The sequence below is a fragment of the Stenella coeruleoalba genome (genome assembly GCF_951394435.1).
Source record: "Stenella coeruleoalba genome assembly, chromosome: 2".
Taxonomy (NCBI): Eukaryota; Metazoa; Chordata; class Mammalia; order Artiodactyla; family Delphinidae; genus Stenella; species Stenella coeruleoalba.
The window spans coordinates 140070277-140092205 of NC_137147.1; the positions used below are offsets into that span (position 1 = coordinate 140070277).

At 39.3% G+C, this 21929-nt stretch overlaps 1 protein-coding gene across 2 annotated transcripts in view; it reads right to left on the bottom strand.

The window, feature by feature from the left end:
* LOC307180147 (IQ domain-containing protein H-like) overlaps nt 1-21929 on the bottom strand; it is a gene marked incomplete at its 3' end in the record, with an annotated part of 97418 nt that overhangs the window by 71698 nt on the left and 3791 nt on the right. For both annotated transcript variants that reach the window (XM_079910285.1, XM_079910286.1), the window contains exons 3-4: nt 11544-11627; nt 7458-7633 (exon numbers count right to left, since the gene is read on the bottom strand). In XM_079910285.1, coding sequence (XP_079766411.1) covers nt 7458-7633; nt 11544-11627 — 260 coding nt within the window. The remainder of the gene's footprint in view (nt 1-7457; nt 7634-11543; nt 11628-21929) is intronic.

The following is a 21929-nucleotide window of genomic DNA, read 5'->3' on the forward strand; positions in this document are numbered from 1 at the left end:
TATACTGGTGTAGGGCAGAAGTAGAAAAATGTCTACTGCTAAAATCCAACTGATAACCAGGAATATTTATTAACCTAAATTAAGAAATCACAGCTTTCTTTCACCAGCTTTAAGTTTATGATGCACATCGGTAAGAAGTCAGTGTTATTGATTCATTACCATCTGCAAATTCAAAACGCTGACATGTTCAGATAGGCACTATGTGGAAAAATCTCAGTGGAGTACTTCAATTCTTGTTGACCTTAGAGATACATTTTCCAAACAGATAGCATGGACCTTAGTTATAACTTAGTTTATTGTGATACAATTTGCACATGCCATAGGTGAAATGACATCCTTCAAATCCAATTTGTCTATGAGGAGAGGTTTTTATCCTACTTCTGAATATCAGTATTAGGGGGAGGCTTTACTGCATTAAATGTTCCTGCATCTTTAACCACAATTAACATACAAAGTTCTAAAATATTTCATAGCCTGAGTTCTGAGTTCTCATCAATGGGGACAAAAGCAAGACTCACTCAGTGTAAATATTGCACATATTTTAAGTTTAAGGCTTTGAAGATTGTTTAATATACATGTATGAAATTGTATCATTTAAAAATGCATTTCACTTGTATTCTACAGGGAAGCAGAGTTAAGCAATCCACTCTGTTACCTTCAAATTCCAGTGGAGGTTAATGACAATGGAAGGGACATGCCAGGTTAGGAGGAGCCCCTCTCTTTTAATCCTATTAAGATTGCCTGTGCCTTTTCTAGACGCTGCCATCTTTAAGAGGAACTTCCTTCATGAGCCCATGTATTGCCCAAGGACACTCTATCTAGCAAGACTGAAACACTTTTGGGGCAATTTAATAAGCTAAATTTTCAAATTAGTCTCTGAAAAGTATGATTTGTTGAAAAGCTTGATTTTGGGGCTCAGCGGCTATGAGGTGCAGAGCATCAGGATCAGGCAACTGAGAGAAGAAGCGTGATCCCTAAATATTTTCCCTTACAAACATCCTCATTGTGTACAGTTCTTTAGTTTCCCTAGAAGTGGCTGCCCGGAATCACTTGTGATTGGCTCAGAGTAATGGTTAAGAGATGTATTGAAACAGGGGTTAGGAAATGTTAACAGCCATTTGTTCTTTATTTTCTTTATTGTGAAAAAAAATAGTTAAATGGGAGAACACCTGCCAGAGCTAACTCAAAGTGGCTAATTACTAGTTCTCTAGTGGCTACATTTGTAGTGACTAATATTATATAATAGTTCTCCAGATAGTTAGGGCCCTAACTATCTGCTGGAAGAAGGCATAGCCATAGACTCGGACCAAGGCAAAACCCAGAAGCAGATAGTTTTCCTCCTAGAGCCATTTTACTTCCCCTTTCTGGAATTTTCCCCCCTCCTTCCTATATGGCCACTTCCTGAGGAGCTGGGATTTTTTTTTTTTTACAGAGCCACAGATATCTGCAGCCCTCTGCCACATGCCCTTTGCAACATGACTCAGCAGAAAGGGCTCACTCCCTGGAGCTTTCCAAACCTGCTCCTTTTAGCCAAAATTGACTCTCACATTTCTTAGGGTCCTGCTAACTAATATGTTGATGAATTAATCCATGTTAAGTCAATAAATATTGATAGCAGATTAGTATATGAATAGGGCCTTCAGTTCCTTAATCCAAATGAAGAAATACTTTGGGAATTACAACAATTTCTGTAAGGCCCCTAGGAAGACGCTTTGAAACATGAAGGCCTAAAGTAGATCCCATCAACTCAACTCAAGTATTCCACAATATTCTTCATTGGGTAGGGCTGACACCAGAAGACCTAAAGTTCCCGTAAGGTCAAGAGAATGTGAAATATTTAAACAGAGCCTCGCCTGTCCACCCTGCATACCTGCTGGTGACTATAGACGTCATATATTCCAGGAGGGACTGGCACATTGGCGCTTTCAAAGACCCGTTTACTTCCGGACTTGGTACTATAGACATGAGCTAGTTCAGGCTCTGGGCCCAGGATGGGTACATCTAACATATCCGCCACAGCTAAATCATCTCTGTGGAGGAGCCCGCTGACAATGTAGGCTTCTGTTCCTTGGATGAGATTTTTTATTCTTTTGATTGCCTTGGGACTGTACATCAGGTGAGTGGCCAGGCACATATGCTGCTTCTGGGGGGAGATCATATTATTCTTGTTAAAAGGTGTTCTTTTTCTGGTCCACACACCTAATTTATAATGTTACGCACAATAAATGCATTATTAATAACAGGCTGGGTTATGAACTATCCCGTTGTTTAGCAGTTTAAATTGATAAAAGCTGTTGGGGTGAGGTTCCATGATCACTCACATCTTTAGTGTGTTGGAAATAGGCTCACTGGGAATAGAACTAATTACTACACATCTGTATTTATTTGATGCACGTGGAATTATCCTTCTGTCAGAAGGAAAAGAGGCTGGTGGCCTTTGGATAATAGTGATTCATCTCTGCAACACTTCTGGCATGGTTTAACACTAAAGCGTCTGGAAAATCGATACAAAAGAATGAAGGAAAAAACCCCATAGTATTCTTCACTGTTCAGGACTCCTATTCTGGCAACCCTTTAAATGATTCAGTAGGAAATAGGCACTTGACTTGATACTCTCTTTCCAAAGTTCTACCAAAAATTCCGTTTCAGAGACTATGTATTGTTATGATGATTATCATGGTTCTTAGCCAACACTCCAGAAAGGATTCACGAATGGAAAATATTTGAGAATTTCAGTGAGACTCAAATTTCTTTTCCAATGGAAAACTCTTTTTATTTTTGACTACTTAGACCCAGCTCAGCAATACATGTGACTGTCTCATTCAATTAAATAAATAAATCCAGCATGTCTAATAAGGGGCAGAGGATGGAGCCAGATGGTCAACACACACCAAAACTAATACAAGCATATCTCTGCTCTCAAGGAGTGGGGACACAGATGAGTACCATTAATGCATAACTAATACAAGGCAGAGAAGGGCCATAAAGAGCTACAGAGGGTCTTGGAGGCAGGGAGGAGGGAGGCAGAGGCCACATGCTAGTGGGGAAAGCTGAAAAGGCAAATTACTCATTCTTCTTGGGCCTCAGTTTCCTCATCTGTAAGATGCGTATAATAGTAGTACCGATCTCATAAGGATGCTATGAGTATTAAATGAGATAATACATGTAAAGCACTTATAATAGCGCCTTGGATATAAGCAGTTAATGAATGTGAGCTTGTATTATTGTTATGAAAGAGGTCGGGGTTGAGGTAAGTTTTGAAGGATGGGTAGGATTTTAGCAGGTGAGGATGGCCATAGCCTAGGCTGGAATATGGGAACCCAAGATTGTGCTCATTTCCTCTAGAGAAGAGAGCATCATGGCACACGAGAAAGTGATGGGGCCTCGGAGTCAAATGGTTCTGTCTTTGAATCCAGCTCTATCCATTATAAACAACCCGAACTTGGGCAAATGACTTAGACTCCTTGAGACTAAGTTTCTCCATCTTCTAAAAGGGAATAAAAATACCCATTTGATGGGTTCCTCTAAGGATAAAATAAGATCATAAATGTTTAACACCTATTATAATGCATGGCATTCAGTTGATATTCAATCAATGGTAGTAATTATCAATATTATTATGGAGAAAACTTTTTAAAAATAAAGTCATTAAAATGTCATGCAAATAATATAATGCAAGACGTGAGAGTCTTAATGGAGTTCAAGGGATTTTGTACACTAGCACCTTCTCTCCTGGTTTTAGTCAAAATTATCTACTCAATATGGCATTGAAGTGTGGAGAAATTCCGAGCCACTATTTTGAGGAGTATCTGCTGCACCAGTTTGCAAACTGTTGGAGGGTATGACTGCTGAGTATAAGAGAAAGCAACTGAGGAGAGCCCCTGGATTTTAGTCCTGTCTGAATTTGTAACTTGCAAGTTGGTTTAGAAAACTATCTTTCTGAGCCTTGGTTCCCCACATTCAAATGAGGGGTTGAACTGGAAATCTCTAGGGTCCTTCCAGCTATGATACAACGTTCCCTTTAAAACCAAAGCTCTTCTGGACATACTGTTTAATGAGGACAGAGTTTCTGCTTGGGATGTCGAAAAGGTTTTGAAAATGGATGATTGCACAACAATGTGAATGTAATTAATTCATTGAACTGTACACTTAAAGTGATTTAAATGGTAAATTTTACGTTATGTATATTCCGCCTCCCCCCCGCCAAAAGACAAAATAAAAACCTCCTCTGAGAAGAGGATTTTATGATTTACCCTGTTGAACCCTTCCTTCAGAGCAAGTGTTATATTCTAAGCTCTTTAGGTGTATGCAGTATGCCTTTGCTTAATTTAAATCCATTTTCAAAAACCTGCTTCTGAGAATGCAGCTCTAGGAAATCCGGTGTTCCATTAGACAATGGCTGGTGACAGCAACTCGTGAGTTTGTGTTTCCCATCTAATTGATCACTGTTTATCCCCCTTGTTTAGTTCACTCCTTTCCTTTCCCTACAAATTATTCCAATGAGAAAATGTGAAAAAATTGTGTCTTGTAGAACTGGTGTGTCTTGTAGAACTGATGTGTCTTGTAGAACTGGTGACTTGAGTCACAAAGTATGTGGTAGGCTTTTCAGGGTACCTAGAAGAATGTTTCAAAGGGGGCAATCCTCTCATGTTAAGTACTCTTTCCTTTGATCCATACAACACTGTACCAATTAACAGTCCCTGTTTTGGAGACGAGGAAACTGAGGCTCAGGTGATTTGCCCATAGTCACACAGCTGGTAAATAGCAGAGGCAGAATTCAAGTTCAGCATTAGCACAGTTCTCATGCCATAGATGCCATGATTTCTCCCATTTTACAGATTGAGTAGTGAGATCTGGTAGTTTTATGAAGTGTGATGAGGGGCTGGTAGATGCAGCAATAGAACCTAACGTTAAAGTTGCACATTTCTGGCCGGAATGGATTTCTGTCTGCTCTAGGGTTGTTTATCTCTCTTGGCAAGTATTCTATGCAACTCTATTATGTCATCTCTGGGCATGCCTTATTCTTCAGGCAAGATGGTACCACAGTATTGTGTTCAACGTGTGTTTAATAAAGATTTGAATGTAAGTGACGGCAGAGGACACATTACTGACTGCAGGTCTTGTGTGACCATTTAGAGAAAATCAGTATCATCAGATCCAGGCTGTGGATTAACACAGATGACAAAAATCTAAAATGTTCCTAATTCCATAACATTATAGCTACATTTAATTTATCACCACTAATTTTTTTTTCACCTGAGACAAAAGGTAGTTGCTTAGGATGTCTTCATAAACATTAAAATGTTCAAAAATAGACATACACGATGACTTTATAACAGCATTTTCACCATTACAAATTCAAACATTGTAGAGTAACTTGGAGAGATGTAAAAACAGATTTTTGGCACACTTTAAAAAAATCTCCTCAAGGCCATGCATTTGAAAGAAAGTCAGCACTGATGCAATCTCTCAAACCCATTAAAAAGAAATAAAGCCATAACTAAACACGAGCAGGAAATGATTTGAAAGTAAGAGTTTACTTTTTGTATTTTAGAGAGGTGATTGCCTATGAGTGATTAATTACTCAAATAATTTAAACTTAAACTATGAGAAGTATTAAGTACTTAAAAATATTTCCTAATTGTTTCTATTCGCAGAGATGCAAACCTACACTATGAATGTAACCCTGCACATCTGTTAGTACCAACTGCCTATCTCCTCTTAGAAGGTGAAGAGTGGACGGTGAGGATTCACTTCTCAGGTAATAGGACTGCAGAGCTGGAAAGGACTTTGAAATGATCTAATCCATCACTTCATTTTACAGATGAATAACAGAGGACCAGAGAGGTAAAGGGGCTTGCCCAAGGCCACAAGGTCATCTAGGAGCAAGGCTGTCATTCCAGATCAGGATAGGGTTCTGGGGTCAGACAGATTTGGCTTCATACTCTGTCCCCACTAGTAACTTGGGATTAGAAGATGAGTGTTGGTTTCCTTAGCCAAAGAAGGAAATTGATAATTTCTGTCTTGCTGCTGTGTTCTAAGTATCAAATGAGAAAATGTATGCTAAGCATTTGATAAATGTTAGCTGTTTACTCACTTTCCTTTTCCCAAATCTAGTGCCCCTTCCCCATTCCATGCCTCTTCAATGTATATTGGCATTTCAGATATGCAGAAACTGTTTATTAGCAGCTACCAGGCATTAGCTCCAGTTTCTGGCTGGAGAATATCAGGAAATTTACCACACGCTAATGATAGTTCCTTGCTTCCCAATATCCACAGTAACTCTGACATTGAAGCCAGGGAATAGCTGGGAAGCACCAAAGCAATCCTTGCACTGGTGGAGGATATTGGGGAGTTTCTAAGATTATAAGTAAGTGGTGATGATTTGTCTGCTTTCTTATTTTTTTTTTTAAGATTTAATTAATTAATTTATGGCTGTGTTGGGTCTTCGTTGCTGCGCGCGGTCCTTCTCTAGTTGCGTCTAGTGGGGGATACTCTTCATTGTGGTGCGTGGGCTTCTCATTGTGATGGCTTCTCTTGTTGTGGAGCACGGGCTCTAGGCACATGGGCTTCAGTAGTTGTGGCACACGGGCTCAGTAGTTGTGACTTGCGGGCTCTAGAGTGCAGGCTTAGTAGTTGTGGTGCACAAGCTTACTTGCTCTGAGGCATGTGGAATCTTCCCAGACCAGGGATTGAACCTGTGCCCTCTGCATTGGCAGGTGGATTCTTAACCACTGCGCCACCAGGGAAGTCCTCCATTAGGTATTAAAATGTTGATTGTTTACCATGGAAAGCTTAAATTCTTGTTAAAATATAGAGAAATTCATTTCAAGCCATCTCTTGCACTACCTTATTCTAGAACGTGCCCCATGCTTCTATGAATCTCCCAGAAGTTCTTCTCTAGGGATGAGATTCAACTCAGAATTCGTTCCATTCATTAAGAATCAGTTCTAAAAAAGTTAAAAAAAAATCTGAACCTTGTTCATTATGAACCATGTGATATGGTAAATAAGACCAAATTCCCCTGAGGGACAAAAACCCCATGGAATAACAAGGAATACCAGTGTGGAAATCAGAAAACAGGGGCCCTGGTCTAGATTCTGTCCTTAACTAGCTTTGTGACCACAGGCAGCCCCAGCCTTTCTGTGCCTCGGTGTTCTCCACACAAAATTAAGAAAAAGCAACCGTAGATGTTATAAATTCACCTAGTTAATGGTACAACCCAATAACTACAATTAGGCTTCAGCTACAGAGAAACTGGGCAGCAGTAGCTCAGCTAAGTCTGCAAGTTAAACTGGGATATTTATTTCCTATCGTCCGACCTGTAGTCTAATCAGTAAAGCTGTTAAACCTGCAATAATATTTCACTGACGTGCACCAGGACGTTGCAAGTTGTAAAATTTCCAATTTAATTTTACTGCATCCCGGAAGCCGTAGTAATTAGAAGACAAACTCACAGTGAAGATGCTTATAGCTTCAGGGGTGATAATTTTGAACCTGTCCCGCAGGTCACTTCTGTCCTTAAGATTCCCTGATTTGACAGCTGCCTGTAGACTCAGGATTTTATTGTAATACAGCAGCAACTCGTCATTCATTCGATGGGAGCAGATGTAGATGACGCTTACGTTGGCATCTAAAAATAACAGGCACAATGTTAATTACTGGTATAAAGGTAAAAGACATTACGAACTCTGGTATCAGATTGATGTTGCACAGTTTAAAATAAAGAGCATATCCAAAAGCCACATTCAAGTTAATTTAGATTGGTTTTGCACAGATCTTAGCAATTTAAGTGGCTTTTTTGTCCTTTAGCATTTCTCTAAAGAAAAGATAAATAACACCACCACCAAAAAAATAGACACAATGATTCCTTCAGAAGGAGGGCTGTGAGGTACCATGGAAGTGTACTTTCAAATAATACGTAGGGATTTAGCTCCAGAACTCCTATTAATATCAATGGGATTTGCATAGTGATTTAAAAATTTATTCCATTAACTTTAGTAAATTATAAAACAGAACTGTTAACTTTCGAAAGCTGATGAAATTGCAATTTCTTATGCTGCCTGGATTTGGCAAGGCCAATTCAGGGAATGTTCTGTCCAAATAAATGGTCTGATTATGACCATAGCAATGATTATTTCAGGAAAGCAACCTTTTCCTTTCTCCATTCCCGAAGAGGAGTATATTACTTAAATAGGACATCTAGTGATTCTTGGTTTAAAGGAAACGCTATCTTAATTTAACTGTTCTCCTTCTCAAGATGTGCTTCTTATTATGTGCATAGAAAGAAATCCTAATTAAATATCCCATCCGAATGGAATAGTGAGAAGAGATTACCCCCACTCCAGGCTGCAGAATATTTTAGGGAGTATGTACAGGAAATCATCAGCCGGTGGAGTCACCCATTCATTTTTGTAAAATAACTGACTGATCAGTAGGGGCAAAGCACTTGGCTAGACATGGAAGGAGATACCAGAGTCAAAGCAACTGAGATGCTGCCTGTGAGGAGCAACCATTTCACATGTATAAACAGCTGTAAAACATGGTGGAGGGTGGTGGACACAAGACACATGCAGACCAGGTGCCCAGGGAAGGTTGGAGGAGGGAGCACTGTAAAATGTTTCCTTGGTCAAGTAGGGCTGAGAAGAGATTTTAAGACTCCTCTGTTCAGTTTAGCAGAGTATACAGAGCATAGACTGATTAAATGCTTGTTCAGCTTTCTAGGAGCCTGGGCATATTATTTAACCTTTCTAAGCATTGCTTTCTTCATCTGTAAAATGGGGAATAAAGTCTCCTGGGGCACAGAGTTTTGGAGAGTATGAAATGAAAGAAAGCACCTGGTGCAGTATCTGGCACATAGTAGGTGCTCAGCAGACAGTACAGATGCACCAATCTGCTCCACAGCCCACCCTGACTAGGCCAGCTAACAGTGGTTCCACACCCCGCCTTCCACACTTGTGCTCCTTTTAACTAGTGCCTCAAGATTAAACACGGTGAAGTAGTGTCCCCTGCTGTTCCAAATCTTTCAATCTTGTCCGTCTAAACTCTATAAAGGCAAGGTGTATACTTTCCATATAATCCCCCATGCCCTGGTACAATGTCGAGCATGCAGGAGCCACTCAATAAATACTTGTGAGCTGACCAAAGGGATCTGGGAGAATGGAGAGATTTGGGAACTGGAAAGTCTTACACAATTAGTGAGACCCATGGCATGCAGGAGAAATCTGTTCTGGAGAAGAGCATCTTGTGGCTAGAAGCAGTGTCTTCTGAACTGGCCCAGAGCTGGGCCCAGAGTAGGTGCTCCGTAAATGTAAATATTTAAGTGGCTCCTATTTAATGTTGAAACCACATTGTCACGTGAACCTCAAAATAAATTAACTGAGGAGACAGTAGTTAAATAACTCGTATCCAACTGCTGAATGATCAAATTCGTTATCCGAAATCTCGTGTTTTCAAGAAGAGACTAGTGTCTTACTAAACTAGTGGTCTTTAAAACCAAACTAGTATTTTTTTTTAAGTATAAAAAAAGGACACAAAAAGCAAACAACAAAAATAACTTAATAAAGTCTCCATAGCAGAAGAAAACTAAATTTTTCTTGGGAAGAAATTTCTGGGTTGTAAATGATAACAAATCATGTTACTAATTTTACCTTTCCCGTTCATTTCTGGCAAAGGAATACTATAATCACTAACAGTAATATCCAGTATTAGGGTGGTTTGATTGTGAATCAACAAATGTTCAAAATTAATTGACAGGTGATTTTGGAAAGGAATTAAGAAGAAGATGAAGATTGTTTTGACTGTTAGTCAGTAGTCAGTATCAGTCACCCTCTTGCTTAACTCATCTAGGAATTGAAGATACAAGCTGTTGAGGTCTCTCCACCTGATACCCTGACTTCACAGCCAGTATCCAAACAACAAGTCTTAATGTGATCAGATTACCTTTGTTTCCCCTGAATAAGCAGAAAAATCAACACCCTTTACTAGGAATTAACGCAAGTTAAAGAAAGATAATCATTTATTCTTCCATAAAATTATCACTAATTTTCCTAGTTTCTTCATATTTTTACTTCACAAGCAAGTACTTTTTCTATTTTCTCACTTACTTCTACACTTTTATTACTTCTCTTGAAGAGGTTTTAGGATTGCATTGTTATCATGAAGATAGTGTACCAAGAAAAGGCATTTGGTTAATAATCTCTCAGAAATGTTCATCTTAGCAAAATTTTCCATTGCAGATAGACATAGACTGAATTATTGAATTATTTAAAATAGAAGCCTAATACTCTTAAGTCTTCTCATTATTAATAAGAATCCTGTGTAAGGAAATTCTTTGGTGATGGTTTGGACTATATACAGAAAGGTATATAAAAAGCTAAAGAAAAAAATTACTCAAATAAATTAGAGCAAAGTCTGCCCTCTGCTGCACTTCATTGGTTTCCACCCAGTCAGGTTTTTAGTTGAAATAGCTCAGCACTAACAAATCAATCTTAAGTCATTAAATTTTTTTTTGGTAAGGTTGAAAAACAACATTAGTGCCTAGATAATAGATTAAAGCAATTACCCTATTATTATTTTAGGACACTGTAAATTTCTAGTACTGATGTATTTTTGTTACCAAATGGCATTTATAAAATAATAATGATGCTGAAATATATATGAATCACGTAAAGTATGTCATTCCAGGGAGCCAGCTAAATTGGTCATTGATAATTTCAAATTCTTCCTTGTTTTGCTTAAATAAGGGCCAAAGCAATTATATTTTAACAAAACAAAGAAGTTCTTATTTGGTAACTAAAAAATTCTAGTTTTCGTTTAACCCTGAATTTCTGGCCAGGACTTCCCACACTGATTCAATATTATTACTTAGGCTTTGAAACATTTATTCTTTAAACCTCACCTCAAACAGTGTCAACCAAAGCCTAGAGTTCTTGTATCCTTCCTTCCTGGCCCCTGGTTGGTGTCTGATTTAGAACTGACCAAACCAATATTAGAACTTGACTTTTACAAAGATGTGTCTATCGCTCAAGGTCTGTATTTCTAATAATTCCTTCCACTAGGTACTTCCTATTTTCTCATAACTAGATTATATATATTTAAATAAAACCTTCTTTAAAAAATCTATCTTCATTTCCCTCTTATTCTTATAATGAAAACATAATGCTTTTCATTTCTGTTACCTTCCACCCATTCCTCAGATAATATAATAGACAATATTGACACAAATATATAATGTTGACTTCATTCACTGCCAGATTCAGTAAATGAAGAAGAGTTGGGGCTATAGGAGATACATCCTTATTCAAGCCTGCAGCAAAGAGAATTAGAAAACTACCCAAGTAAATTGGTAAAAATGTCATTTGTTTATTCAACTGACTTCCCTATAAATCTGTTCTTTGGAACAAAACATTCAATTGCCCTGCAAGAAGAGTAGAAGTCCAAGCCTTTTCCTTGTACAGAAAAAAAAGCAAAAAATGAACGTTTAATCAACATCCACTGATAAACATTCCAAAGAGCCATTTGTGTAAAGGTATTTACTGTACCTAAGATGTCACATAGCCTCCCCAGCTGCATGTTCTGCTGCGTGTTGAAGTCGTCAATATTTTGTCGCACAGGCTGGGAATATCCTAAAAGGTAAACCAGACGTCAAAACCCAGAATGAGCAAGTCAACATGGCAAAATGGCACAGTAGGATTTCACAGTGTCATGGTCCACATTTCCAGGAAAGAATTGTCTCTGAAGCATCTCGCAGAAACAATCCAACTCCTAAGAATGAGGTCCTTGCTTCTCAGGGGATTAAGCATTAATTCTGGAAGATGTGCTGAGCAGCATATTCTGCAACAGAGAGGTTCATATTTTTCAATATCAGCAAAGCTTCTGGGAATCAGAATTATAGAAACACGGGAAAAGTTTCGGAAATTTTAACATGAATGTTCAAAAGAGCACGTAAGAAAGTTATGCTCAGGTTTAAAAACTATATTGGCTTTTTGTTTTTTTGCCTTTTTTTTTTATTTTTTAACATCTTTATTGGAGTATAATTGCTTTACATTGTGGTGTTAGTTGCTGCTGTATAACAAAGTGAATCAGCTGTACGTATACGTATATCCCCATATCCCCTCCCTCTTGCGTCTCCCTCCCACCCTCTCTATCCCACCCCTCTAGGTGGTCACAAAGCAGAGCTGATCTCCCTGTGCTATGCGGCTGCTTCCCACTAGCTATCTATTTTGCATTTGGTAGTGTGTATATGTCCATGCCACTCTCTCACTTCGTCCCAGCTTACCCTTCCCCCTCCCCGTGTCCTCAAGTCCATTCTCTACGTCTGTGTCTTTATTCCTGTCCTGCCCCTAGGTCCTTCAGAACCTTTTTTTTTTTTTTAGATTCCATATATATGTGTTAGCATACAGTATTTGTTTTTCTCTTTCTGACTTAGTTCACTCTGTATGACAGACTCTAGGTTCATCCACCTCACTACAAATAACTCAATTTTGTTTCTTTTTATGGCTGAGTAATATTCCATTGTATATATGTGCCACATCTTCTTTATCCATTCATCTGTCAATGGACGCTTAGGTTGCTTCCACATCCTGGCTATTGTAAATAGTGCTGCAATGAACACTGTCGTACATGACTCCTTTTGAATTATGGTTTTATGCCCTGTGGTGGGATTGCTGGGTCATATGGGAGTTCTAATTTTAGTTTTTTAAGGAACCTCCATACTGTTCTCCATAGTGGCTGTATCAATTTACATTCCCACCAAGAATGTGCAGGAGGGTTCCCTTTTATCCACACCTTCTCCAGCATTTATTGTTTGTAGATTTTTAAAAAAAATTTTTTGGCTGCGTTGGGTCTTCGTTGCTGCACATGGACTCTCTCTAGTTGCGGTGAGTGGGGGCTGCTCTTTGTTGCAGTGTGTGGGCTTCTCATTGCGGTGGCTTCTCTTGTTGTGGAGCATGGGCTCTAGGCACATGGGCTTCAGTAGCTGTGGCGCTCAGGGTCAGTAGTTGTGGTGCACGGGCTTAGTTGCTCCGTGGCATGTGGGATCTTCCTGGACCAGGGCTCAAACCTGTGTCCCCTGCATTGGCAGGCAGATTCTTAACCACTGTGCCACCAGGGAAGTCCTGTAGATTTTTTGTTGATGGCCATTCTGACGGTGTGAGGTGATACCTCATTGTAGTTTTGATTTGCATTTCTCTAATGATTAGTGATGTTGCGTATCCTTTCATGTGTTTGCTGGCAATCTGTATATCTTCTTTGGAGAAATGTCTATTTAGGTCTTCTGCCCATTTTTGGATTGGGTTGTTTGTTTTTTTGATTGAGCTACATGAGCTGCTTGTATATTTTGGAGATTAATCCTTTGTCAGTTGCTTCGTTTGCGAATATTTTCTCCCATTCTGAGGGTTGTCCTATGCTTCTTATGTGGCATTTTGAAGATGTGTCCTGGAATCACTCTCAACTGACACACAGATTTCAGCTAAAACTCTTGCTGTTGCGAATATGTATTTAAGTAATTCTAAATACTAAAATATGCTTCTGTTCACACAGTCAAAAGATCTTGTAACGTTAAAGGACAATAAAGGTTAATGCAGTTACTTTGTCAGTACTGATGAAAGCCCCACCATTTTCCTTCATGTCAGTTGGAACAGCAGAAGGAAAACACACATGAATCTACTACGGTCCCCAAATCTTCCACAATGGCAACAGCAGCGGCAACACTTTCTGCTATTGCAGGGGTTAAAATAAAAAATGAACGTGGACCAAAACATGAACTTAAAAGGCATGCATACTCACAAGCAGTATAATTGCTTATCTGAAACTCAGCAACTGTAGGTGTAACTTTTAAAAAAATAAAATTGCTTTTCACATTTTGAATAGATGCTTCAATGCCTCCTTGTGGTTAGTGAGCCCAAACACATGTTTCAAGTTAAACTGCTATAGATAAAGTGATTTTAACAACTACATCTTTGAGATGTGACACAGATTTCCTTTTCAGCATAAGGAAAACTATAGCAATTCAGGCAACAGGGCTTCAGATCAAATGAACTCTGATAATTGGCTCTTTGCTTTGATGTTAGTATTTAAACACTAGACAATGTCTGGAAATTAAATGAGTTTACAATTCATCTAAAAGTCTCCCTCTTGCTTTATGCAGATGAACTTAAGAACTAAAAAGGCAGAAGGATACGTGGGCTGTTTGAATTATTTTTGAAAAATTATTAATTTCTAAAATAATTTTGGGAACTCATCCACATATGAAAGTTAATATAGACAGCTACAAACAATGCCATCTTGATGTGTGGTTGCAATATTGTAACTCTTGGGATTTTGCCTAGGTATAATTCTATCTATACTCAGATAAGTGTTTAGGAAGATGTATTGTGAATAACATATATCAAGACTATAAGAAGGCAGGAAAATGCCTAGAGAATAAAGTATGATTAAGAAAAGTGCATTAATCATTCTATGAACGTATTCTATGAACACATTTCCTTTCAGAAGTAAAGATAAAAGGCAGTGTGAGATAGCTCATTAAAATGATGTCCAATTTAAAATATAAAGGATGTCTCATCACTCTGTTGCCACATATGCAGCATGTGAGTAAGTCCGTGTTTCAATTACTCGAGGTCAGTTTTCCAACAAATTACTTAGTACCTCTATTACCCTGATCAAGGATGCATATAAATCCACCTGCCAATGCAGGGGACACGGGTTTGAGCCCTGGTCTGGGAAGATCCCACATGCTGCGGAGCAACTAAGTCCGTGAGCCACAACTACTGAGTCTGCGGTCTAGAGCCCATGAGCCACAACTACTGCACCCGCGTGCCACAGCTACTGAAGTCTGCGAGCCTAGAGCCCGTGCTCCACAACAAGAGAAGCCACCGAAATGAGAAGCCTGCACACCGCAATGAAGAGGAGCCCTCACTCACTGCAACTGGAGAAAGCCCGCGCGCAGCATCGAAGACCCAATTATGATTATGCAGGATTATGATAAAACTGGTTACTCAGTTAACCCTACAAGTACACCCATTTTAAAGAACTGTATGTTAATCTCAGGACATTGTTATAGAGGATCATATGAAGCAAAAAATAGAAAAACATTTTGTCAACCGTAAAGTGCTGTGTAAACAGAAGATATTTTAATGTCACAAGCTATGTGTACTTCCGAAGCTTGTAACAGCAACAGCAAATTCTGTCACAAGCAACAGATCATTCCACATGAGCAAGATACAATGCAAGGCACATTGCTGTCAGCAGAGCAGAAGTTAGGAGTCAATTTTTTTAAAAGTCAGATTTATTCTTATGTTTTGTACATCCACAAAATACACGTGTTGATTCCTGGGTGGAAGACCTCATCGATGCCGGCAGCATATATTAAATACAACAGTGACTTAACCAGGAAACTGTCAAGAAGGATGTTGTGGCCTTGGGGAGTTCAGCACACATGCCTGGTGGAATATAATACACTTTGGAATATAATCTACAAAGACATGGATATATCAAAGGTGAGACTAGAAACACCAGAGGAGATTTGAGAAACCATCTACTTCAACCTTGTCCCGTTATAGATAAGGAAATTCAGGACAAGTGCCTTGTTTCTTGTCGGAGATAACATAAACCTACAAATTATTATGTAGTTCAACTACTATGTCTTTAGCTCTTGTGACAAATATGGTTACGTCAAGCAAGAGAGAAGATGACTCTCCGAGAGTGAGCAGAGAACTCCAGAAGGGACAGAGGGCCTTTGCCTCTTTTCCCACTTTTATTGTTTTAAATTAATTTTTATTGGAGTATAGTTGATTTCTTTTCCCACTTTCATTTCCAATTGTTGTGTCAGACAGAATAGTGGCCATCCAAAGATGTCCACTTTCTAATCCCCAGACACTGTGACTATGCTAAGTTACATGGCAAAGGGGAAATAAAATTACAGATGGAATTAAGGTTGCTAATCAGCTGACCTTAAAATAAGGAGGTTCTCATGGATTATTGGGCTGGACCCAGTGTCATCATAAAAGTCCTTAAAAGTCGGGGAGGGAGGCAGACTACAGAAGGGACTACAGAAGACAGGCACAGAGATGCCACATTGCTGCCTTTAAAGATGGAGGAAGGGGGCCCCGGGCCTTCCCTGTTCATTCCTTTGTGGGTGGCTTCTAGAAGCTGGAAAGAGTGAGAAAACAGATTCTCCCCTAGAGCCTCCAGGAAGGAGTGCAGCCCTGCCCACACCTTGATTTTAGCCCCTTTCCTACTTCTGAACTACAAAATTATTGCTGTAAGGTAACAATGTGTATTGCTTTAAGCCACTAAGCTTGTGGTATCTGGTCAGAGGGCAATAGAAAACTATTATGACTGTCTACCTTCCCTTACTCCCAATAAGTACCACCCCCCAGACATTCTACTCCTCTTTCACCTGTAATTGAAAGATGGGGGATGGGGGACTGAGATCCATAATCAGAGTTCAGAATAAGCACTCAGTAAATATTGTTGTTTTACTATTTCTTTCCTAACCTCAGCTGAGCGTGACTTAAATTCTCAAAAGGAACCTCACTGAAATGTAGAGAAATTATTATTATTATGTGCGCAAATTATTTGAGCTATCAAAGTACTGTTCTTCTAGCTTATGGAGCTGATTGGCCCTAATCACCATCAGGTGTGCCTGACCACCCTTTTCTAAGAAGGTTCTCAGTCTCCCCTCACTGTCTTTCTCTGGCACGCTCTCTTCACCACACTTTTCTCATTTTGTCATTACAGGTTTCTTTGCTGGCTTGTTTACTTGTTTGTTGTACATTTCTCCTCCCCACTGCATCACTCTGGCTCCTGTAGCTCCTGTAAGCTCCACTGGAGCAGAAACGCTGTGATATCACCAGTCAAATGAGTCGATGAAACGTGCCTGAAGAGCTTACGCAAAGAATCTGTCTTTTAAATTCTTAGCCCTTTCTCTCTTGGGTTTTCATCGTTCCCTCCTCTCCTTACAACACTCATGAAACTGGGTTCTCTGATCTGGAGAACTTCTGAGGAATTCAAAGAATGGTAAGTGGGATTTGTAGCTTTTTCTAGGTCCTCATCAGCATAGAATAAAACAGCACTGGCATAAAGGGGCACTTTCTCTTATCAGTATAGAGAGGAACGCAGCTTCTTTCCTTATGCCACCTTCATCACCTGCAAAATATTCATAGTTTGATAGAGTGTTCCATCTTTCCTCAAAATATTATTGCCTGGGACTTCCATGGTGGCACAGTGGTTAAGAATCTGCCTGCCTATGCAGGGGACACGGGTTCCAGCCCTGGTCAGGGAAGATCCCACATGCCACGGAGGAACTAAGCCTGTGCGCCAGAGCTACTGAGCCTGCGCTCTAGAGCCTGCAAGCCACAGCTACTGGGCCCACGTGCCACAACTACTGAAGCCTGTGCGCCTAGAGCCCGTGTTCTGCAACAAGAGAAGCCACCATAATAAGAAGCCTATGCACCGCAACAAAGAGTAGCCCCCGCTCGCCACAACTAGAGAAAGCCCGTGCGCAGCAATGGAGACCCAACACAGCCAAAAATAAATAAATAAATAAATAAAATATTATTGCCTCTGCTTCACACTGAAGAAGGGTACCCGGGTGCTGTCTCTCTGAAGTTATCCAACTACCATACTTTTGGTCTTCTGTTGAACCAAGGATGCTCATTAATGGTTACTGGCTACCATTCCTCCATCCTCATTTCTGCCTTCATCTCCTTTCCCATCCCTATCCCCACTCCCACACAAACGCTTATCAGATGATGCTAATTGCCTCTTTGCAACCCAGTAAATGAGTCCTGCTAGGATTGGCTTTTCCTTCACAGCAACTGGAGAAACCTAAGAACATGAGCAAGGCCACGCTCAGTGACCATGCCTCCTTGGGACTGTGGGTGCTTCTGTGACACGCCCCTGCCGTTGCAGTAAAATCAAGTGTTCTTGAACCCTGTTTGTTACTCTGTGGTTGACTCCTAGTTTATTTTGTCTCCAAGTCCTATTCCTTACAATGGTACCTAAGGCAGAGAAGGGGTTAATAACAGATTTCCAGTTACCACATAGTTGTCATTCATCTGATCACCCTGGCCTGAGATGGTAGTCATCCATGCCTCAGTCTGATGGACTGGAGCAGTGATTCTTAACCTTTTCCCCATTTGAATACGTGTGATGGGTAATGTTCAAATGCATCACACACTCCTAGGGGCATACACAGGGTTACAATAGCAGTAGCTGTAACTCCATCCCTTTCTCTTCCACTCAAGAAACCATACTAGATGCAAGCTGAGCAAGAGTGACATTGTTTTAGAAATAATCTTGAATTGTTCCAATTCATAAAAAGTTAACCATTAGCTAATCTTTGGACTCTAATAGTAAAAATTTAGGGAACATGTGAACATACTTCACAAACGATTGCGGATCAGCATACTGCAGTCATCTAGAGAAATGTGATCTAGACATTATGGTTTTAATTACTTGTGCAAGTGTGAAAGCACAAGATACTGAGATAGGAAATGAGATACAGCAAGAGAGAGGCCTATCTGGGTTATTTATATAGTCCATCCAGTGACAATTTGATGAAAATAAAACTGAGAGTTGTTTTTTGGGGGCTTCTGAGAAAAATTAGAGAAATTTGTGATGAGGACATAGAAAACACAGGACTTAACTCAAATCTTTGTTGAGTTTTGAAAACATTCTCAAACCAAACTGTCCAAATGGATTCTGTGTCGTTCTGAAAGCCTTTCCTTCAGAAGAGTGAAGACTTTCTCTTGTTCAAACTTTTTGTCTGCGACTGGCACAGCACTGCATGCAACTAAAGCCAGTGATTCTCAAAGAGTGGTTGAGGGACCCTCCAAAGGACTGGGGGCATGGAAGGTCAAAACTCTTTTCAGAATAATACTAAGATGACATTTTCCCTTTTCAATGTTATCTTCCCACAAAATACAAAAAGTTTATTGATTTCAGATTCCATATTGCAACTAACTCCTAAAAATTATCCTTGTTGAGTTTTGGTATAAAATCAAAGAAGAATATACGCAGTTATCTGAAAAGGCTGTAAAATATATAAAGTATACCTCCCTTTTCCAAATACTTATCTGTATGAGGCCAGGTTTTCTTCATATGCTTCAACCAAAACAACATATTGCAACAGATTGGATGCAGAAATAGATAGGAGAATCCAACTAACTTCTATTAAGAGATTTGCAAACTTGTCAGCCAGTGCCGATCTTCTCACCAATTTTTTTTTTTTTTTTGCGGTACGCGGGCCTCTCACTGCTGTGGCCTCTCCCATTGCGGAGCACAGGCTCCGGATGCGCAGGCCCAGAGGCCATGGCTCACGGGCCCAGCCACTCCGCGGCATGTGGGATCTTCCCGGACCGGGGCACGAACCCGTGTCCCCTGCATCGGCAGGCGGACTCTCTACCACTGCGCCACCAGGGAAGCCCCTCACCAATTTTTTTTTGTTTTGGAAAAGAAACGGTTTTTAAAAAATAAAAATATGTTTTTTAGATGAACATTGGTAATGTGCTTAGTATTGTTATTTTAAAATAAATTCAATATTTTTAAAGTTTCTCAGTTTTAGTTTCTAATGTGGTAAATATAGACGGATACAACCTATGTAAACCAACACTCTTTAGGGTCTTCAATTGTTGTTACAAGTGTAAATTTGAGGACCACTGAACACAAATTTTAATATTTTTTATGAGAATGAAGGAGGTGAAAAAGATTATATTTTATCTTAGTATAAGCAATACTTGTTTTAGATCATATCCTAATATTAATCATTTCATCAAAAGCCCAGGAGCTGGTGTCATTTGACATCCAGTTCAGTGCTGTTTCCATATTTCATGGTACAACACCAAGCTCAACTGGGTAATTTAATATTACAGGGTCTTGGGGCCAACCCTGATCCAACCAGTGAATGAGTGTTGATTTGGATTACTTGGATGAATGCAACATGGATGAATAGAAATATGGTTTCATTTTAATTTGGGCTATAAAGAAATTTGGAAGTTTTAAATGTACTTTGTTCTTGATCCCCAAAGACCTGGATTTTCTGGAACTGCTGTCTGGGAGATCTTGGCAATACATCTGTTTCAAAGATCTAATGTGGCAATATCATAAGTGAACTGAGGATTCCATCCTACTTGCCAAAATACATGTTGAAGACTGCAAAGATTTGACTGAAAGTCCTGATTTCCCAGCCTTGAGGTGGAAGCAACAGAATCTTCGCGTCTTTGAGTTGTCAACTCAAAATGGGAAAGTAGAAAGGGGTCAATGTGCTTGGAGGCACAGTAAAAATGTGATTCCAGATATAACCCTCTGGGCTCTGGTCCTCCACCCTGCCCCTGTTCACAAATGGAGGCGAGCACAGTTCTTACCCTCTGGTGAAATGGAGTGGGGTTACGAAGGAATTGTCTCATGAGTATTTGGGGTATGGCAGTTGTGCATAAAAGTTAGTTTTTCTGTCTTTTAGGCTTTTGTGACAATACAGAGCAACAGAAAAACATTTTCATGAACCTTGTAATAACAGGATCCACAATTTTATGGAATGGAGTATCTTGGAGACCACGAACTGTGTTAACCCCAAGGATAATTTGCTGAAATAATGCACAGTTGGAAAAAAAAAAGAAGCTGAACTATATACATTCCTTTTTGCTATTAAATCAATTGGCAATGAAATAAAAGATCACATAGAGAAAAGAGGAAATCCCACCTCAATACATTCTCTATTTGTATTTTAAGGGAGGATGAGAAGGGAGAGAGGAAAGTCATCACTGGGAGTTTAATTGGCTGACCAGAGCCCCATACTTGGCACATCTCATTTAATGTCAATATATTTTAAAATGCCACTGAGTTTAAGTGTAGTAGCAAATGATGCATTGTAATAGAGAAGCACAGGGGTTAAATTAAAAGTGGAGGAAGTAACTTGGGCAAAGAAACTGTAAGCAGAATTAGTTTGTAGGTTTTATTTAGACCTCTGATTTTTCTAGGGGAATTGGGATTCTTCATTGCAGTTCTTTCTTAATTTGACTGATAGATTTTACTTAAAATAGACCCTACTATTCTATTCCTGCTATGAGCCATGGTAGATTTTTTTTTGATTATAATTATATTTCATTAATAAAAATGATAAAAATATGCAATATACAATTAAGAGATCAGCCTATATAACCTGGAAAGGATGACTTTCTTTTTATCGTCTTATAAAATTACAAGGCCAATCTGTTTCTTTGGACAATTAATCAACAACATCCTACCTCTGTTGGTTAAAAATAGCTAAAACTTTTTGTTACATCTGAGAATACTTCTCAAAATATGTAACAGCCAATCATGTTTCGTAATTCCTCCTTTCAAAGAGGTGGTTACTCTGTAATGTATAATTGTCTTCATGTTCGTATCATTAAGCCATAGATTTTTAAATACATGATAAATATTTTGTGGTCAAAAACATAGCTGAAAGGCCATGTTTCCTGTGATTGTGGGTTTGGAGAATGCAGTTACTCCTGTGTGTGCAACACTGTGTAAACAAATAACCAATGCCTACAACTGTAATATATTATGTAGTTATCAGCTACTAAGCTTTCATTTTTAGGGTTCGAATAACTTAATGCAGCCCCAATTGGCTAGTGCATGGTGTCATTATTTCTGGGGCCAATTCCACAACAGATTTGATCACAAATTTCCTACGGAAATAGAAAGAGAGGACAAGGCTGCAACTTGTGTTAAATGCGTCCCTGAGTCTTACATTCCTACCAATTGATTTTGATTAGTGAATCCTTCTCAACTCTGGGAACAAAATTACTATATTGAATAGATTTGGGGGGGGCCATGTACTTAGAGAAAAAAATTGCTTCACTTTCATCCACTTCTATTTTCATGAATTGTGTAGGTAAGTCTCCAGTGGAGGTGACAAAGTAGCCATGTTATGGCTAGCTGAA